The following is an 18,557-nucleotide window of genomic DNA, read 5'->3' on the forward strand; positions in this document are numbered from 1 at the left end:
TTTTTAATGAAAACAAATATTAAACAAAATAAAACTTTAAAATTAAATTTAATAAATAAAGAATTATTTATATATAGTGTTTAATTTAGTACGAAACTTGCGAAGTCTTATGTCGGGGCCATGTTGTTTATGACATGGCGGTCGAGTTTATGTTTTTGACAATCGGTCGTTGCAATTTGTTCCCGGGCGCCCTTGCTTAGATAATTGCCAGCATTTTTGTGGTCGCCCGTTCGCTATAGATGTACTTGCCCATCATCCAAAGTGACTGTAATTGGTGTAGCATGCCTCCGCCTGGCACGAACGCCGATGGCTTCGTCGCGGAGGCGACCTAACGACCATCAGACGCGCGGCGCGCTGTACAAGTGAACTGTCCGCAAGTCTATTTGAAGCACCAGAAGCAGACCGCCGCGTCTGATTCGTCTCGAAGAAAAACCCCGCGGCGTGCAAGAACGTCCTTAAACGAGGCTCAATTTCCGCGAACTTGTTCAAATTGCTTGTGGAGGGCGACTAATCTCTTCCCCAGTGACCGCTAGCAGTCTCGAAGACCATGGCTAGCGGCGGCATTTCAAGATCAGGTCGTGTTCGCAAGAAGTCGGCCAAGTTAATGGAAATGGAAGATTGGGACGCGTTCGACCTGAACGACGCGCCGTCCAAGGGTAAGAAGAGGCCGAGATCAGACGAACCGGAGCCGCTCTCCGAACCGCCGGAGAAAAAAGTGGCCCCCATTAAGATCGCCAAGGCTGCGGCCACCAAGGTGGCGCAGCCCGCAGTGAGTCCGGTCAAGAGGAGGGTGGACGACATGATCCACCTGAAGAACCTGCAGAACATCCAGGAATCGGGGTACCTGAACGTGCCCACTGCTCCCAAGGCGGTACCAGTGGCCCAGCACCAGCCTCTCTACGGATCCAGCAATGTCGCCGATGGTACGCACTGACCGTGCATCTCTGTGTCCTCTGTTGGACTAGCACCGCTCGCGGGTAGTGGGCTAGTCACCGGAAGAAACTGCGAAGCCGGTGTGGACAACAGGCGTATTCATTGTGGTCCGCCTGGTTACCGGATGTCCGCCTGGTTACCCGTGTCACACGTACACGAAAAATGATATTGAGTGCTTAATGCCTTAAGTTTTAATGCCATTAATTTGCTGCTACACGCAAAAGTCTAATGCCATTGGCTGTAATGTCATTTTTGGTTTAAGGAGTTCCACACAACTCATTCGCCGTCACGAACGCCTTTTTTTCTGCTTACTCTCGAACACAGTGGCCACCGAATGAAACCAACAAAACTTGCAGCACCAGAGTGTTGACTCGGAAACGTAGCTGAACTTCTAAATAAGACGATTTTTTGTGCACTCTTGGTGGCGAAGTTCTGAATTACAATGACGGCACACGGTACAGTTGTTGCTGGCCCCAACAAGTGTTGTTCAGTTGCCAGTGAACAAAACAGCAACAAAAAAACGCTTTTTCGTACAGCTGACATTACGAACCTAAAGTAATAGCTACAATATCAGCACCAAAAGTCAATGGTCAGTTCTTAATTTGCACGGAAGTGAATGAGGCAAGCCAGTGGACATCGTACTTAACATTATCTGGAAGAAAGAGACTAAAACTTCTAGTGCGTGACGTAATACGTGCTTTTGCATGTTTGCATGGTTTATCTGATCAAATAGGCTCCCAGTACATCCCTTTCAAACTTGTCGCCTGCTTTCTGGTGGTGCCATTTAGGCTCGCACTGTTTAGTTCGGAAACATAGCCTCCTTTGCGCATGAAGTGCACTTCAGAGCATGTCATCTCTGCGGGAGAGGAAATAGGTTTCGCATGGTTTGGTTCGGTTAATTTCAAGCATTTGCATTGTTTTTGCAGCCTCCTAAACTCCTCAGCCTATCATATAGGAGGGTCATCATTTCGCAAGTGGTTCCAAGTCTACCTAACTCGTACGTTAAGTTTATTAGAATTCACGTTCTGCAGGTTTTAAAAATCCTCAATGCTCATGAGTGGCCTGAAAAAGTGTCTCTCAGTGTGGCAGCCAGACTTGTGCTGATAGTCATGTGAGAAGCACACTGCTTTGTGCCCCCGGAGCTTGATATATGAACTAAATGCCCGTTTCGCTTGTTGAGCCAGTCTTCAGCACATAATGCGAAGCCACGTTGAAGACAAAGTTGAGCACTTCCCAGGCTGGCCCATGGGCCAGGCTCTCCGAAGCATTTATTGGTGGGGCAGGGCCTGAGCTCAATGCCGTGGGCTCAGACTCGAAGCCATGGGGCTGGGCTCGGGCTTGAACTCATGGGCCTGGCCATAAATATTTCTGACGGGAAGTGTAGAAAAGAGCATCAAAAGGAATGTTCCGAGTTTATTTTCACGCGCTTCTTGATGTTAGTTCTATGCATTGTTTTGAACATGTGTTTCACTAGGTCTGGTAGTCACTGTACTGTAATTTTAGTGGCATTTCATGTGGTGCATCGACATTTTATATTTTGGGATATAACATGCAAAAGGTACGATAACAAAAAATTTGGACAACCTGGAACTCTTCATTCTATGTCTATGTACAGGTGTGTTTTACATGTTGCACAAATTGAAGTGCAGCTGCCGTGACCGGGAATCCAACTTGTCTGCTAGAGAAACTACTAAGCAACCGCTGCAGGTAAAACATTTCAGTGCACGCTCATTGTCATGGATTGAAACGCGGCACCAGAAATTTTAGCATATCAACTTGTGGCCGAGACAGCCACGTGACGTTGCCAAGAATCTGTTCACCAAAGGTGATGATGTCTCCGTTGTAAGAATACGAGCTATTATTACGCCAATGGGACGTGAACCGAAGACGGTGGAAGCTAAAACACATGCACTACTTAACCTTAAATTTTTTCATTGCAATCCATGACGTGCTGTGCAGACTAGATACTCTGTCGATCGCCCCCTATGAGGACACTCAATCAAATATAATAAACAAATTTCCTTCAGCGTGCAAGGCCAGGCCTGGTCACGCTCACGTGGGCCCTCCCTAGGGTTAAAAATAAATGAACGGGCCCAGGCGGGGCCTTGGCCGAGCTTGGGCCTGGACTTTAAAAGGAGGCCCGTGCAGTGTTCTAAGAGAAAGCTAACCGTGTAATCTTGTTTGGGGGACAGACACACCATGAGTAAAAGTTAGCGGTTTCAACTGTTGGTTCACATCACCTTCACAACAGGAGATCCTCCGAACTCATTGGACGGTATCCCGAGTTTGTTAGCCTTTGTGGCCATTCTAACACCGTCTCAATCTTCCTCTCCACCACCAGACTCGTCGAGTTCATCGTCGGAGTCGAGCGAGACCAGTTCGGAGGAGGAGTCGGACTCTGACGACTCCATGGAGTACGGCCGTCCGATGCCGCACATGCAGATGCAGCAGCAGAAGGGCAAGAAGCCGGCCTTCCAGATGCTGCCCCAGACCAAAGCCGTGCCTGCGGGCGGCAACGACTTCGATGCTGGCCAACAGGGGAGACAGGTACAATGCCTGGCCGAATGACCGGTTGATTGTACTCGCGTTAGCCGTGAAAATAAGCATGGCTACAACCTCTGCAGAGTTAGAGGTTGTTTCGTAGAGGAATTTTGGAGCTTATTTTGAAATCCTCGAGGAAATAGGAATGTTCCTATCTCGTTCGTGATCTCACACTAAGGTGACTTGCCTGTGTCTTTGATAACATAACTTGCAAAAGCACCCAATCACATTCGTAGTACTGAAACCAAAGGAAAGGAGAATTGTCTGAATCCCATGCCATGAAATTTTTCGTAATTCAGGCGTTGCTTTTCTTTTGTACATGCTTTTTCTTTTCTTTTTGTAACCGTTGCTTGTTAGAAGTGTCGGCTGCATTTTTCTTCTTTATGGTGTTCTCTTGCAGCGTGGCATGCATCACATGGAACCCAGAGCCGACATGATCAACGTGGAGGAAAGTGACGACGACGATGATGACGATGACGACGACGATGATGACGACGATGACGATGATGATGACGACGACGATGACACGAGAGACTCTCACCTTGTGATTGCGGAAGACGAGCGGCGGCCGCCTCCCAAGCGCGGCGGGGTGGCACCCGCGAGAGGCAAAGGAGGCGTGGCCCCGAGGGCCAAGCCCAGCCGCCCCGTCAAGAAGGTGGCCAACGACGACCCAGAGTACGAGGAACCGGTTCCCAAGAAGGCGGCCAAGAAACCGGCCGCACCCAAGGCCTCACCAGCGCCAAAGAAGGAAAAGGCACCACCAAAAGAGGTCTGGTCGCTCCCACAAAACCTGTTTTCACAGCGTCAGCTGTTAGTGGTGCAGTTGCTGCTATGATTGCATTGTTTGCCACTCTGAAAACTCGCTTCTTCCTAGAACATGACACGTGCCCCATGTGGGGGATTATTATACCCCTGTCACGCAGGCACTTTCAGTCGCGATTGAGTCGATACGGATCGAGCTCAATCTAGAACTGGCGCTGCTACACTGCAGTTTCAATCGCAATTGAACCCGATCTCGCTCGAACTCAATCCTGGTACTCCAAGCGCGATTGAGGTTCCCAAGTGCAATCGGATGAAAGCGGCGATACTCTCGTCCCCACTGAGTAATGGTGCAAAAGTTGACAACTTCAACTAATTCCACAAATTATATCAAGTAACTTTATCCAAATAAGTGTGGGATAGCATTTATATGGTTACGTATACCTGCGGCCATGCAAAGTTACCAGACGCCGGCCGCGAAGTACATTTTTGCCGCTGTCTGGTGTACGTGAGCGCAATCGGTGCAATTTCTTGATCGGGATTGAAACGTGCCATGTAGCAGCGGCGGTGCGTTGAGCGCCCTCTAAAAGTCAGTCACGCTTCGTTTCAATCTGGATTGAAAGTGCCCGTGTGGCAGGGGTATTAGGTGGTAAATGCAAATCATGTACCAGCAGTGCCAATTTGTTTGCACACCTGCTTGCTTGCTTGTTGCCAGAGGAAGAAATTGCCCTTTTGATGGAAGGCTATGTGGCATTAAAGGTGGTCCTAAGGACCAGGAATTTATGAAAAAAAAATCGATTTTCTCTATTAATTTTTTTGCAGTCTACAGGTACCAAAAAGTGTACCTGCAAAATATTAAGGCTGTACAATAAGTATTTACAAATCTGTCGCCCTTTAAAGTTATGTAAATGACCATTTTCACCTACGTTTCCAAACTTCGTGCTTTTTTTTTCTCAGGACCAACCTTTTTCTTGCGAAGTCAACTGTCGGGTACAATATCTTGGGATGCATTGGTCGGATTTGCACCATTCTTGCTGCATTCGAAAGCTTGTGGACTGAAAAGCGCCACAAAACCAGAAGAATAGAGCATTTCCATTTGCTAGCACAAGTTTTTATGAGATTCATTATACGAAAACATTGCTAATTGATGACCTCGCATTTAATAAGTATACAGCAATTGCAGAAACAATGCTAAAATTACTGCTGTAGTATAGTTGCACTCCATGGTCCTTCTAGAGCTCAAAGGGTTAAAAAGTAATAGGGTATTTCATAGGTAGATACTAATAAGAAAAATTGCCCGAAATGGAATGGCATAGCATGTTGCACAACTCTGAACTTGCACCACATAGATGAAAATTGACTGCATATTTGTGCTCAGAATGTTGAAATATGCCTAATGTGTCGGTCACGCTTCATAGTTAAAAGGACATAGTTAAAAAAAAAATGCCCTCAACACCAGCGTCCCCCTTTGATAAGTTCTTGTTCATCCTTTCTCCCACACATGCATGCACTTTCGTTTACTTTGTTTTTATGCACTCATAATTTGGGCAGACAGGGGATGTTTTCAAAGTCCTTCCTCTTGACTGCTGGCGCATGTATGTTTATTAAAAAAAAAAAAATCTTGGGGAATATTTGAGGTTAATGGAAGCAACATGCAAAATCCTCATTTTTGTGGGATGAACTGTGTGTTCTGCACGTAATTTTTCTCGCTATCAAACCTTAAAATGTGGGTGGTTACTACGCTGTGCAACTTGTAGCGGTGGAAACCTTTGCTCTGTGAAAGCGACGGATAGGCTTGTCTGTGTGCTTTGAGTTTGCTGGAATGTGATGCGGACGGATGTCACTGCACAGCTTCTGCCAATCATTCCCGTGTGCAGAAAGCGAAGACCCGGCCGATGACCGCCTACATGCTCTGGTGTCAGGAATACCGTCGCCGGATAGTCAGCGAAAACCCTGACCTCGGTGAGCGATCTTTGTGAGCAACAATGGTTCTTTCTATTATGAGGATTTTGTTCAGTTTATTTGCGAAATAAGTGAAGGTGGCCCTCGCACATCGTACAGGCAATATTGAGACAGCTAGGAAGGTGATTGATTGATTGTAGGGTTTAACGTGCCGACACAATTCAGGCGATGAGACGCGCCGTAGTGGAGGGCTCCGGATTTATTTTGACTACCTGGGGATCTTTAACGTGCGCTGAAATCTCATGCACACAAGCGTTTTCACTTCCGCCTCCATCAGAAAAGTGGCTGCCACGGCCGGTAATCGAACTCGCGTCCTTGTGCTCAGCAGCACAACGCCTTAGCCACTGAGCCACCACGGCAGGTACAACTAGGAAGGGCTTGTAAGAAAATGAAAGGGGAACAATCCCCCTCCGCCTTTTTTTAACATGCCATGCTTTTGTTTATTGTCACTTTCAGCATGTTATAGAAAGATTTAAAAAAACATTTTTGGTGATATAGCCTGGCTGACTAGTGTTGGGACCAATGGTTAGACATATCGCATAACTCAGAAAATGGTACTAACAGCGACAAACGGAACAGGTACAAATACATTCATTGGGTTACACAATGCACCGTTGAGGATAAAGAAAAGCACATAGATTATTTCTCAAACCACACCACTATCCTCTAACATAAAACGCCTCATGGCTGAAGAAAAGTTGGGTGCTGCCTTCACATCAGCCGGTGTAGCATTCCAAATAAGAGCGCCATGAAATTCTATTAGCCGCCGACCATATACATTTTCAGGAATTGGTAAATTAAAGCAATTGTTCATTGGAACTCTTGTGCTGAACGCCGGCAACTTAAAAATGCTTAGTGGTAGAGGGTGGTCATGGTTTACTATTTTGGCATATTATATCCGCAACGCTTATTATGTGAATAGAGTCCTGCAGAAATACGCGCATGTGTTGGAGCATCAGTATCAGTCCTATTTGAAAATGTAATAATTCTTATTGCCCTTTTTTGTAAGTGGTTATGAGGCTTCGATATGCTTTGTACGTGGTGGCCCATGATGCTATACAGTGGCTCAGATGGCTATGCTCAGATGCGAAATACAGGGTACGCAAGGTGGCTGCGCTGGAATACTCATGGGCTTTTAGTAACGTGTGGCAGCCATTTGCTACTTTGCTGCTTTAATTTCTAGCATCGCAGGTGTTCGTATTAAGAAACTGATTAAAAACAAAGAGCCTTCCACACAGCACTGTGCAACTTCTTTCGCCGCCGACTTTGGGGTTTTTCATGCCTACCCAGCATTGTGTGCTCTGATTTTATATGAGGCGTTCCACCAAGGGGATGTGCTGTCTTAGGGGGCAAGTGTGCTTCAATTTGCGAAACTAGAGCATTTGAATTTGAACAGTGATTTAGTGCAGTTCAGTAGCAGCAGAAAGGCATCACCTCTTCTTGCTCCCGTACGCTTTTCAAAATTTTCTGGTTGCTTTGTTTTTTGTGCCAAAAAAATTTGCAACGTACAGTGTAACCCTGGTTTAGAGCACTGCACGGGCCTGATTTTAAGGCCCGAGCCCGGCCCGAGCCCACTTCGTGAAGCCCGAGCCCGACCCGGGCCCGTAACACCTAGCCCGAGCCCGGTCCGGGCCCGGGCATTCATAAGTGAGCCTGGCCCGAGCCCGGCCCGGGCCCGCCATCTCTAGCCCAGGCCCGGCCCGGCCCGGTGATTTATTTTTTGGCCTAGAGAGGGCCCGCGCGTGTGCGACCAGGCCCGGTCTTTGACGCTGAAGAAAGTTTGTTTATTATATTCCGGGCGACCAGACGGAGCATCTAGTCTGTACAGGCACGTCATGAACTGAACGCAAAAAATAAGGGTTTAAAAGTGCACGTAGTTTAGCTTTCACCGTCTGCAGTTCACGCCACATCGGCGTAATAATAGCTCGTATTCTTAGACGAGAGACATCATCACCTTTGATTACCAGACTCTTCGCAACTTCACGTGGTTGTCTCGGCCATAAGTTGGTATTGCAGAAATTTTTTTATCCGCATTTGAATCAGTGAGTATGTACGTGTGTTGAAAAACTTCACCTGCAGTGGTCGTTAAGCGGTGGTGTTTCTCTGGCATGCGTGTTTGATTACCGGCCACGGCAGCCGCATTTTGATTGGTGCGACATCTAAAACACACGTGTACATACATAGACATAGGTGCACAGCTCCAGGTTGTCTGAATTCATTCCTTCCCCTCTTGGGCATTCCTTGTAATCGTATCTTTGGTATGTTATACACCAAAATATACAACCTTGATGCAGTACAAGAAATGTCATTAAAATAGCAGTATAGTGGCCATCAGACCTAGCAAAACACGTTTTTAAAACAATGAGTACAACTAACAGCAAGAAGCGCGCAAAAATAAACCAAGAATATTCATTTTGATGCTCTTTTCTGCACTTCACGTCGGACCTATTAATGGTCGTGCCTAAGAATTCAAGCCCGGCCCGGGCCCGCCGAAAATCAACTTCGGGCAGCCCGGCCCGGCCCGCGGGCCGGGTCGGGTCCGGGCTTTCGGGCCGGCCCGGGCCCGTTCAGTGCTCTACCCTGGTTATATGTCCCCGGGTTTCACAACAGCCCGGGTTTTATACAACCCGGGTTTTATGACGGACTAGTCGAGTCCCGGCGTAGTTCCTGCAGAAACAGCGCATTAAAAACCTCGGTTACCCGGCGCGATTTCATGCCTAGCCCACATTTTCCATCTTGACCCGCATGAGGCGCAAGACCAACCGGTGCATGAAATCAAAGGGTCACGACCCTGTTCTGCGGATTTTGAGCCCACTCAATCGGTTCTCTCCAGCGTATCCTTCTTCTCTGTCTCATCTTTCATTTCCCTTCCCTCCAGTAGCCGCCCGCTCCTCCCCACAATCACTTTCCCACGGCTGTCGGGCCGTCGCTGTCACCACCACCAGCGGCTTTTGTAAAATTCTTTTTGCTGGTCGCTGCCGCCCACGCTACCTGTTTGCTGCAACCATTGAGTCGCATTTTTCGCATCACTCGTCACCATCGCTGCGTGTGCTTACCCCTAGTGTCACTGGAACCTGATCTAGTAACACTAGTTACCCCTTTTAAATTTATGCCGGTAAGTTACCGGTAATGGTAACTTGTGCATGTACAGTCAACTCCCGACCTCCTGCTTAATGTCCGTAAGGACTGGGAAGCTAGCAGAAAAAAAAAAAAGTAGTCTTGCCATGTGCGATCCACTTGCTGAAGTAACCATGCTAACTACAACGCTGTACAGAAATGTGGGTAGAACCGCCACTGTCAAAAATCGCGGACATACAAGCGAATTCAGGCGGCCAACCGGTTATAAAATGCATGCTTTGCCTCGGACGAGTTCGGACTACTACGTCTTCGCAAGTCGCCGAGTCAACAAACATTTCTGTCTTGTAGGAGTTGAACTTTTGTTGGCACGAGCGAATATGCTTACTATTTATTAGACTTGCCCCTCTGCAAGAAATAAAAAGTAGATTTCTGACACAAACAAAACCACCTTGAAATCCATCCCAGGGGCCCTTTAATACGGTGTGATTGGCACCTGCTTTGCATTATTCTTTGCACATTTACTTTTTTTTAGTGATTTGGGCTTCTGAGCCCCGCAAAGTATTAGCTTCTAGTTTGCATTGGAGTTTCTTGCAAATCCGTTGTGTGAAACTGAATAGGCGTAATTGTTGTTGTTCAGATTTCACAACGCCCGCGTTTTATGATGCTTTTTTACGGCCCCGAGAAAGTTGTGTAATTAGGGTTTTACTGTAGTTTTTTTCTCCTCACGAACCTTATAATTTGTGCTTGTTAATTATGAGGAAAAACTCAGTGCATCTAAAACGTTGTTGCTGTGGTGTTCCTGCAAGTATCCACACCTCTAAGTGTTGAGAATGACCAGGGGTCGCACGCATATAATAACTGTGCCGAAACTGCCCTTCACTTTGCAGACTTTGTCTCCATAAGCAAGAAGCTGGGAGAAGCTTGGAAAATGCTTCCTGAAAAAGAGAAAATTGTAAGTTGTTCCTGCAACTTTGTGGAAGACAGGTTGGCTTTGAAGATGTATACTGTAGTCTAGTGATCCCGGATCCCAACCATGATGCAAAGATAAGTAGAAGGATAAGAATGTGGTGGAGTGCATCTGGTAGACATTCTCAGATAATGAATGGCTGCCTACCATTGTCCCTGAAGAAGAAAGTGTATGACAGCTGCATCTTACTGGTACTCAACTACGGGACAGAAACTTGGAGGCTCACTAAGAGGGTTCAAGTTAAATTGACGACGACTCAGCGAGCAATGGGACGGAAGATGATAGGTGTAACGTTAAGGGACAAGAAGAGAGCGGAGTGGGTCAGGGAACAAACGCGTGTTAAGGACACATTAGTAGAAATTAAGAAGAAGAAATGGGCGTGGGCAGGGCATGCAATGCGAAGGCAAGATAACCTTTGGTCATGAAGGGTAACAGAGTGGGTCTCTAGAGAAGGCAAGCGTGGCAGAGGGCGGCAGAAAGTTATGTAAGCAGATGAGATCGAGACGTTTGCGGGGATAAATTGGTCGCAGTTACCACAGGACCGGGATAATTGGAGACCCAAGGGAGAGGCATTTGCCCCGCAGTGGGTGTAGATAGGCTGCTGTTGATGATGATGTCTGTATTCTGAAATTGTTGCTGCTCAGGGTTAGTGAGTGAAGTGTTTATTTCTGAAAGATAATGTCATTGTATTCCTGTTTTGTTGGTGTTCTATTTGCTTTTGCTTTTCCTGAACATGGGGTTTCCAAAAATGCACTGGGTTGTAAAAAATCTCACAATTTCTTCCCCATTTGGGGCTGTACAAGTGAGCAATAAGTATTAAACTTCGTTTCAATTTTTTTGTTGTTGTTGAAGGTGTTAGTATACTGCTACCTCCCTTGTCCTTTTCTGAATGCGTGTCAATGCTGTAACAGTTCTATGAATGGGGTGCAGGTGCATTGCGTTGAGAACAATGCAGTTTCAGTTGTTTAATCTTGGTCGACGCATCATTCCAGTCAATAAAGTGCGATGAACTTGAGAACTTGTCACAACTTTGTGTCGCTGTCCTTCAAGTGCACCCTATGTAAAGTCAGGGCTGGGTAAAATGACTGGTCAGCTAGTTGCAATCGGGAAGTTCTCCCTAGTTGTCCCTCAAACCTTTCCATTTAGAGTGTCTTTTTCTTTCTCCTTGATAAACAAAGTAGGAAGCAAGCCCGCACATTCCAGCCGTGCGGCAGTGGTTCACCCTCTCTCCCTGAACTGCCCAGGCTTGGCGTCGCAAGGCCAAGGTTCCGGCGACCAAGGGCTCCATGCTGATCAGCACGGGCCGGCCTTCGAACACGGCCGCGTCGACAGCAGCGGCCAGCGCCCCGGCCTCAGCAGCGGCTGCGCCCGGCCGCGCCGGGGCCGGGGGCGCTGCCAAGGCGGCGGCCGCCCCCTCTGCGGCCACGGTGCTGACCTCGGCCCAGGAAGACGCGCGAGCCATGGCCGCCACGGGGGAAGGGCCCCGGTCGCTGGGCATCGGCCCCGTCGACGTGGCCGCACACCTGAAGCTGCTGGGCGAGTCGCTCAGCACCATCGGCCAGCGCCTCACCGAGCACGAGGTGGGCCACGGGTGGATGCACTGCCCTTTTTTTCCACACTATCGAGCCCACGGAGAAAGAAGTATTTGAGGAGGGGAATCTGCTGGGCTGGGACAATGCGGGTGGGCGGCGCGTTAGTGTCGCTGCCTGAGGAAATGCAGCTTGCGGAGCAGCACAACAGATGACGCGTCAAGCGCGTTACCATACTTTACATGTTCTTCTACGGACGCGACGCACAAAAATCGTAACATCGTCGAATATATTGTGAAAATTGCCGGATTTCTTTCTGTAAAATAAATAAATAGAAGTGCTGGACATTTTAGCAGCAGTTACTAACAAATACTGCCCTGGTTACAAGCCGTACCGCGCTTGAAACGAAGCACTAGAAGTGATCCCGGAGCAGACGACGTCTGCTGACGCCGCCTTCCCGCCACGAGTGGTTGACTCGCCTCTCGTGGGCAGGTTCTCAGATTTGCGCGCGCTTTTGATGTTGCACAGGCAGGGTGGAGAAGTTAGGACAGTCTGGATATCAACTAATGGCATGCAGGATAAGAACCATCATTCACTGGAACTAATGGTGCCTAGATTCTCAACCACATGTTTTATTTATTGTAGTTACAGCGTTCTAAAAAAATCAAAGCCCCTTTGTCCTACAGCAACGATGTTTGAAACGCGAAGACCTCGTCCGCCGCAAACTGACTCTAATGAAAGTCCAGTCGCGCAAGAGATTCGTCGGCATCGTCTGCCCACGATGGCAGCCGGCTATGCACTGGCTGACCTTGGACTGGCGAGCCTTTCCCTTGGGCGCCTCGCGACAGAGGGCGCGTCGGTGCCGTGCCCGGTGCTGTGACTTTATCGCGCCGCCGGAGCAAGCTCTGATGCACCTCCTCAATAATTCTTGCTCCGTGATCGAGCCAAACGAATGAATGAATGAAAACTCTGAACGGATGGTTCTTTGGCCTAATAGGGAAAAAGAGGTGCAGGAGGAAAAAAAAAAAAGACTGTGTATACAGTCTAGTTCTGCTATAACGAACTCTGCTTCAATTTCCGCTTCAACAAAATATTTCCGGTTCCTCACCAGCTAGCCATAGAAGTCAATGCAACAAAGTCTTCACTACAATGAACCATTCGTCTGGCTCATTTTCGCTTCAAAGAAATTTTTACTCAGTGGGGCTGGGGTTGAGCATTTACTTTATGATAAAATAAGCGTAACGCCAGCTGTCTGTAACTTTTTATACATTCAAGGCACTTAGTTTCATCGAAAATGTGCGCCGTGCGCCCACGCTACCACCCACAAACAAAAACGAACTCATAGGTGGACGCCATTGTTTGCTGGTGATAACGATGTGGCTGGCTGCCTTTACATGAGGCGCAGGCCCGGTTCGCCAAGCTGGAGCTACAGCCAATCCGTATCCAGTTGAAATCACGCGAATGTGCTCTGTTGCTGGCGCAGCGCCGTCATGTAAGCGTTGTGAGCAGCTGTCCTTGCAGTTTTTTTCTTGCTGCAATTCTTCGAAGTCAAAAGCAAAAATAATGTTTCCGTGTTTAGCCTTGCACCTGCGTCATCCTCCTCATCCTATCTTAGTCGCGAGTGCTCGGTCGCGATAAATGCAAGTGTGTGCGGCTTGCCTGCCAAGGTCAGTTGCTGCCATGGCCAGTTAGAGGATAAGATAAAGGTGCAGCTTTAAAAGGTGCAGGTGATAAAATAAAGGTCCACAAGCAAGAGGGGGGTTCCCATGGCCTAGCAGCTATCTGCAAGTAATCAGCTGAGTAGATATGCCTTGTTAAACAGCAGTATGTGGTGCGACTGCATTCTTATTTTTCTTCCCGCCCCCTTCCGAATGCACTCTTTATGTGCAGGTAAAAAACAGATAACCATTGGTACGTTCATTATCCGAATAAACGTGGTGCAATTGTGCATCAGTCCTTTTTCTACATTCCATTGTGCTGTTGATAATGCGGATAATATACGGGGCTATTTTTCTTGCCATTCCGCGGTGTGTTCGGCCAGATTTTGCCTCAACGAATTTCCGATTTGACGAAATTTTTCGCACGTTCCGTCAGTTTCGTTGAAGCGGTATTTGACTGTACATGCATACATACACGTGGTTATGTTGCACATTCACACGCATATACACACAATCACATGTGGCGATCAATGCCCAGCTTGTTTGCGAACGCCATTGTCATGGGAGCAGTTGTTGTTGCTGGGTGTGGCACATTAAATTTTTTTCCCTGAAATTTTTATTTATAGCGCTGTGCTAGGAGAGAATCCCACTGTACCGATTCGGAGTGGACTACTGCATGATGTCATTGCATTCTCAGCAGCGTGTCATAGCCGCTTGAAGGGACCATAAAGGCACAATACAAGCTTGTCTTATTCGAAACATTTCGTGTTTTGTGGTACCCCCAGTGCTTGTCTGGAAGCAAATGATGCTTTACTCACTGTCAAATTAATCAATGTAAGTTGAAATTTTGATTCTCCCGCCAAATCGCGTGTTTTCGTGATGTCTGCAATGATGTCAAATGTGCTTGGGAGCCTTGTTTACCATTGGTCAACCAAGATGGCACCACCATACCGCGGCGGGCCGTTTTCTACCTTTGTTTTTGCCCATATTTGTACCTGGCTTGCTTTTGTTCGGGTAGAAAATAATTCTTTCGTGAAACATGGTGTTTGCTTGTCAAGTACGGTCACGTAAGACACCGTCGCTTACGCCAATCGGCCAGTGTCATCTGAGACAACCCCAAAGCGCCGCAGTGCTCTGCAGCTAAAACAGCATAGTGCGCGCAGTACCAACAGCAAAACGCATCGGTACTTCCATGTTTTTGTGTACTTTCGTAACTTTCACTGTTTACCTCATCATTCTTACTGCTAGAAAAAGAATGTGCCCTAAATGTCAGCGCAAATAGCTCATTGGGCAAGCTTATAAGCCCCGCTAATTTGCGTTTGCTCTTGCCGCCTCAGCCAATCGCAGAGCTGCCGCAAACGACAGCATAGGTTCTTGTGCGGGGAAATGAGCTAGTGGGTCGCATGGCCATTCCCTTTTTTCCTCATTACACAGCTTATTTGAGCGAAGTGTGCGTTAGGCAATCTTTCGAATGAACCAAACTTGTGTTCTGTCTGTATGGCCCCTTTAATTAAGCATTCCTTGCCACTCAGTGCGTGTTGTGCTCTGTCTCCTGCTGAAGTGCGCTCTGTTCTGTCCCCCTCGCATCTCTCCCCCTCGAACAGGGCCAGATAGCGGTGTCAGGCAGTCTGTCGGTGCTGCTGGACTCGACGCTGTGCGCCCTCGGTCCCCTGCTGTGCCTGACAGCGGTGGGCCGGGAGATGAACGGCTGCTCCAAGGAGACGCTCACCAAGATCCTTAACAACATCGCCTACGTCATGCCGGGCCTCTGAGCACGGGCCGGACCTCTTGTTCGAGCAGAGCTCCGCGCGCGTGCCCACCTTTGGCACGGAGGGGTTGGCGTGGAGAAGCAGCAGATTGCAAAGAAGTTACCACCTCTGGAAAGGCAACACCGTTAACTTGACGCGAACAACGAAATCTGTGTTAATGGGGAACTACCAAGCCGACTTCCTGTAGCACTCACAAGGTGGTTGCCTGAAGCTAGTGGCATAGACGTAACGACGTGCAGTCCCTTTTGTAATCGTTTTACTACACTTAGGAAAACCTGAAGCCCCCAGCCGTGCGACCGCCATGTTTGCTGGCATTTTAAAAGGCGCGGGGAAGTAGGCAGGGAGCAATCTAGGGCTTCTTTTTAAGGCCATTAGCTACGGCATTGATTGCTATCGTCATTTCATTAATGAGCATTAAAAAAGCCTGCCCCACTGTGGTTACAAAAGGAAGTTGCAAAGGTTTTCCTATTAATTCAGAGAGCGCCTGCACCATCTACATTTCAAACTTGACCAAATGTAAAACAAACTCTTAAAGGGACACTGAAGTGAATTTGTCAAGCTCCCGTTTTTGGTTGCACTGCGTAGACTGGCTCGAATGAACACACTTTTCATCGTTCATCCGGGCAGTAAGGTGGTATTTATTTTACAAAGCCTGAAAGAAGAACAACTACCTTGCTCAGTTTTCGGCGGCTGCACCAACCAGCAGGTAAAGGTGCTACGTGATTGGACGATGACCAAGATTAGCATTCAAACAAGTTTCAGTTTCAGTTCTGTCAAACAACATGCTCGGCATCCGACATTGTTGTTGGGTGGGCATTCTTAATCGCCATACCGCACTTCTGCCATGTTGTCGGCTCTAAATTGCATCATATAAGCTTACCGGGATGGCTTGGAATCGTAGCGATCACTAGCTGAGGCCTATGCAGTGGATGAACGCCCCCCGCGTCACCGCAGGCTCTGAAATGCCATGCGCTTTTCTCGCATATTCGGAGCTTGCCTCACTCATGCCTGTATCGTAAAAAGCGTGTTCACACCAGGCCAAGGGTCTGCTGATTCTGGCCTGTGCCCACTGCCTGCAAGCAGTCGGTGCTTATGGCAACAGCACGCCAACGAGAACTCGCTAGCACGTCAGTGTCAGTCTGCGCGCGTTGTGCGAACTCGCTTGTGGAGCAATGAACGCTACACTGCAAAAATAGTGAATTCAGTATATAACCGTATTTACTCGCGTAATCCTCGCACTCGCGTAATCCTCGCACCCCTAATATGAGCCACAAAAACTTGGATTTTTTGGTTCCTCGCATAATCCTCGCACCCCCAACTTCGCAGCGGCGAAAGTTGCCTGCTCGCGAAACCCGCATGGTGCACGCGCTCTCCAACGCGTGCCCTCCCCCGCCGCCTCTCCGTTCGGCGGAGAGCGCTGTGTATCCAAGGCCATCCAGGCGCCCTAACCCCTAACAACCTGCATGGCTACTACCTCCATGCAGCGAAATGTAGGCGAAAAGGCGGCGAACGTCGCCCGGCGGCGGCCGCTCCGCCGCCGGCGTCGAAACTACGGCTGTTCGCAGGCGATCTACGCGAGCTAGATGTCGAACGCGCGGCGGCGAACGCGACCGGAAGCAAAGGCGGCAAGAAAGCAAAGGCGGCAATTTCATGATCGCTGATCGACGGGATACTGTTTACGTTGTAAATAATAAAATAAAAAGAAATAGCTGCTGTTGGCAACACTGAGCTTACATATACAAAAAACGACCGCTACATTTAGCGGGACTGGCATAGGGCAAATTGGCAACACTGTGCACCGGATTTTTTTTTTTTTCCCGCATAATTCTCGCACCCTTAACTTTGCATTGACTTTTCCGAAAAAAAAGTGCGAGGATTATGCGAGTAAATACGGTAAAACATTGGCCGAAAACGAAGAACTGAACTTACAAAAAAAAAAGGGTATGTACGTACTCTCGGGGATTGGAACTTGCGACTTGGAAAATAACATCTCTAGCACTGAGACCACTCGGCCACTACCCAGCACTGTTGGTGTTGGAAATAAAATGTATAATGTATAATCAGTTTACATTTTTATTTAATTTTATAATTTCAAACAACTTAGATGACTGTTGTATAACACTCGTGCAGTAAGCATCCCTCAAATTTCCACAATATCTCATGTCTAGCAATTGCATTTCTTAGACGGAAATGCGTTCACGGCTGTGTGGTTGTGCTGCTGACCACTGTGCTTGTTCACCCAGTGGAAAAAAAGTGCTTCCTGCACCCTAGTTTTATGCTGTATGGTAAAAGTTTCGGCTGATTTTATTTCCTTAGCACCCATATTAACTTTGCTGACTCTTCTCCCGCCTTCAATTGGCCTTAGATTTTCCTACTAACGTACCAATCAGAGAAGTGTCACATGTGTGCTTGTGCAGGCTTGTGTGGAGCGACCTGGACTTGGAGCTTGATGTAGTGTTTCACAAACGTGTCGCGGGTTAGTTTCAACTGAGCGAACGAATTGCGACGACCCGTCGGCGGCCGACGGACTAATTGCTGGGCCGACTGACTCTGTCGAAAAGTTGCCGAGCCGTGCAGCAGCGCAGTCAAGCCAAGCAATTTTTTTCTGCCGTCATACAAAACGCCACCGAAAATGGCCGAGGATGCAGAGAGGAGGGCAGCATTTTTTAATTGGTTTTTCTACTGAATAAAGTCACGTAAACGCAGTGAGAGCGGTTGAAACATGGCCTACAGACTCCTGACTATAATTTGTGCTTGTAATCCCACAATGTTTACAAATCACTTCAGTGTCCCTTTAAAACTCCCAAGTTTGGCGAAGGCTGGTGCCAACAGATAGCAGTCAGTCTGGGAAAATGACGTGGGGTCATTGAAGCACTCAACCATGCAGATATTTTACTGCTGTAGTACCCCTTGCTGCCTTTTATTTGGCACCTTGTTTGTTGATGGCGCAGAAACAGCAGAGATTTACCTGTTGGTTTTAGCGAATTTCACTCCGCTGTTGTCAGTACCATTTTCAGGGCGCGTGAATTTTCTTCAAGTTGTTAGAGCGTCTTCCTTTTGGCCAACGTCTGCATGACAGCATGTACCAATCCAGCTAAATACAGAGCCAAAGCACAACTGAAAGCACCTGCTCATTTGGTGTTCATTTGATGTTCAATTTGGTGTTCATTTGGTGTTCAATTTGGTGTTCAATTTGGTGTTCATTTGAATGCTGCATGTAGAGGACAGCTCAAGTTAAAATGGCCCAGTTTCATTGACATCGGCAGGGGGGTGCGAAAAGGAGGGGGGTGCGAAAAGGGCACCTGCCCCCTCCCGCCCCTTCCTCCGCTTCCTTATCCCCCCTGCCTGCCTTGTTCTTGCA

At 47.9% G+C, this 18,557-nt stretch overlaps 1 protein-coding gene across 1 annotated transcript; it reads left to right on the forward strand.

Annotated features, from left to right (window-relative positions):
- The first annotated feature begins 127 nt into the window (after positions 1–127).
- On the forward strand, positions 128–18,330 carry LOC144163086 (uncharacterized). The gene is made up of 7 exons (XM_077693885.1): positions 128–923; positions 3,275–3,480; positions 3,875–4,243; positions 6,111–6,195; positions 10,161–10,225; positions 11,485–11,820; positions 15,032–18,330. The coding sequence occupies exons 1-7, from the start codon at positions 548–550 to the stop codon at positions 15,197–15,199; spliced, it is 1,605 nt and encodes a 534-aa protein (XP_077550011.1). The 5' UTR covers positions 128–547; the 3' UTR covers positions 15,200–18,330.
- The last annotated feature ends 227 nt before the right edge of the window (positions 18,331–18,557 follow it).

The sequence above is a fragment of the Haemaphysalis longicornis genome, unplaced genomic scaffold (assembly GCF_048455015.1).
Source record: "Haemaphysalis longicornis isolate Haplotype H1 unplaced genomic scaffold, Haemaphysalis longicornis Haplotype H1 scaffold_12, whole genome shotgun sequence".
In the NCBI taxonomy this organism is placed as follows: domain Eukaryota; kingdom Metazoa; phylum Arthropoda; class Arachnida; order Ixodida; family Ixodidae; genus Haemaphysalis; species Haemaphysalis longicornis.